Source organism: Propithecus coquereli, unplaced genomic scaffold, assembly GCF_000956105.1.
Source record: "Propithecus coquereli isolate 6110/MARCELLA unplaced genomic scaffold, Pcoq_1.0 Scaffold50, whole genome shotgun sequence".
Classification (NCBI taxonomy): Eukaryota; Metazoa; Chordata; class Mammalia; order Primates; family Indriidae; genus Propithecus; species Propithecus coquereli.
The window spans coordinates 530,129-532,032 of NW_012150841.1; the positions used below are offsets into that span (position 1 = coordinate 530,129).

The 1,904-nt window shown below is 34.3% G+C and overlaps 1 protein-coding gene across 1 annotated transcript in view; it reads right to left on the reverse strand.

Moving 5' to 3' along the window:
• Positions 1-1,904, reverse strand: part of OTOGL (otogelin-like) — a 154,176-nt gene that overhangs the window by 51,637 nt on the left and 100,635 nt on the right. Inside the window, exon 26 of the mRNA XM_012656310.1 lies at positions 1,749-1,852. Within this exon, the coding sequence (XP_012511764.1) occupies positions 1,749-1,852 (104 nt within the window). The remainder of the gene's footprint in view (positions 1-1,748; positions 1,853-1,904) is intronic.

The window sequence follows — 1,904 nt, forward strand, 5'->3', positions numbered from 1 at the left end:
ATGGTATCATTAAAACTAATTTTTATATATAGCTCAAAACTTCCAGATAAACCAATAAGAAATAAGTAAGTGGTAGATTATTCAAAATTTATAATCACATTATTTTCTTTTCTTGGATTCCAGATCATCTGTTTTGACCTATTCCACTGGTTAATATTTTTTGCATGTTTGTTATCTTTTTTCAACCTATTAACGTTGTAGTGGACCTCTTCATTTCTCTATCTATATACTCCTTTGTGATCTCATCCAGTCTCATAACTTTAAATACCATTTATCCACAGAGAATTCCCAAAATTTTCTTAGCTTGATCTCTGTCCTATACTCCATATGTGTCTACCAGATCTGTACATCCACAGCTTTTTGATGTCCACGAACAATCTCAAAGTTTACATGGCCAAACTGAACTCATGATTACATCTACCCCAGACCTTCACTTCCAACAATTTCTCCATGCTGGTTAACGCCAATCCTTCAGTTAATCAAGGAAAAAAAATCTTAGAATCTTTAATGCTTCTCATTCATTCACACCCCACATCTAATCCTTCAGCAAATTCTGCAACTTCTACCTTCAAAATACAACCAGGATCCAGGCATTTCTCACCACTTCCACTGCTATCAACTGGAACAGACCACCACCATCGTCTCTTGTCTAAATGCCTACAATAGCCTCCTAACTGGTTCTATTGTCTCTTTACACCTTACTCATAACACAGCAGCCAAAATAATCCTGAAGCAAATCAAATCATATAATTCCTTGCCTCAAAAATATACAGTGTCTTCCTGGGTCATTTAGAATAAAAAAAAAAAATAGTCTTTATAATGGTCTACAAAGTCTTTCATAATCTACTTTATTTTCTACTCTTTTATTTCTTTCTTAATTAATAGTCTCCTTGTTGTTCTTTTATTCTTTTAATACGTTAGGTACATTCTTGCCCCGGGGCCTTTGCACTTGCTGGTGCCTCTGCCTGAAACATTATTGTCCTGGTCTCTTCATTGTTTACTCTCTCATCATCTTGAGATATTTTATTCTAAAGTCACCTTATCAGTGAATATTTTCTGACCACCTAATTGAAAATAGTTTTATTTTTCTCCTGAGCAGCACCTTCTAACATTTTATATAACCTAGTAGTTCATTTTGCTTATTGGCAACCTCAGAAACTCCAATAGAATGTAAACTCCTTCAGGCAAGGATTTTTTTCCTGCTTTTATGTCTTTTCCATGGCACCTGAATAATGCCAGGCCAGAAATGGTACTAAATAAATATTGCTTGAATAAATAATTAATCAGAACAAGTCGCATATTTGAAGTAAGAAGATAGCTGCTCAAGTCTCAGTGGAGAAAACAACTAACTCTAAGGGGCAATGACTTTTATCTTTTTTTCTTACAATGCATCTTTATCACCTTGCATAGTGTGTGCCATTTAGTAGCTGCTTAATAAATATTTCATGAATGCTTGATTTACAGAGAAGCCCACACTAGATAACTCTTTATTAGGAGATCACACCTAAGATCTCATTTCAGTTTTATTTGTTTTTCTTAGTGTGACCAGAAGTTAATTAATAAGAAATATCTGAGTCAGTGAAGAAAACACAATTGGTATAATGTAATACATATTTTTCATTACCCTTTAGCAAGGACAGACTAGAGAGCATACCAAAAGAAGTTTGGAAGTATTAGGATAATTATAGAAACTTGAGTAGATGATATACAGAAATGACAAATAATTGAAAGAGATTGCCCAGTCATACCTCACATTCCAAACCTGTCGTGGGTGTCAGCATATCAAACACAGTGATTTCTGATGGAGTAATCATTTCCGGACCTGTTAAAAATGAAGATGCAATCCCCATTACTAGAATGGTAAGCTACCATTTATGGAATTCATATGTGACAGAAACTGTGCT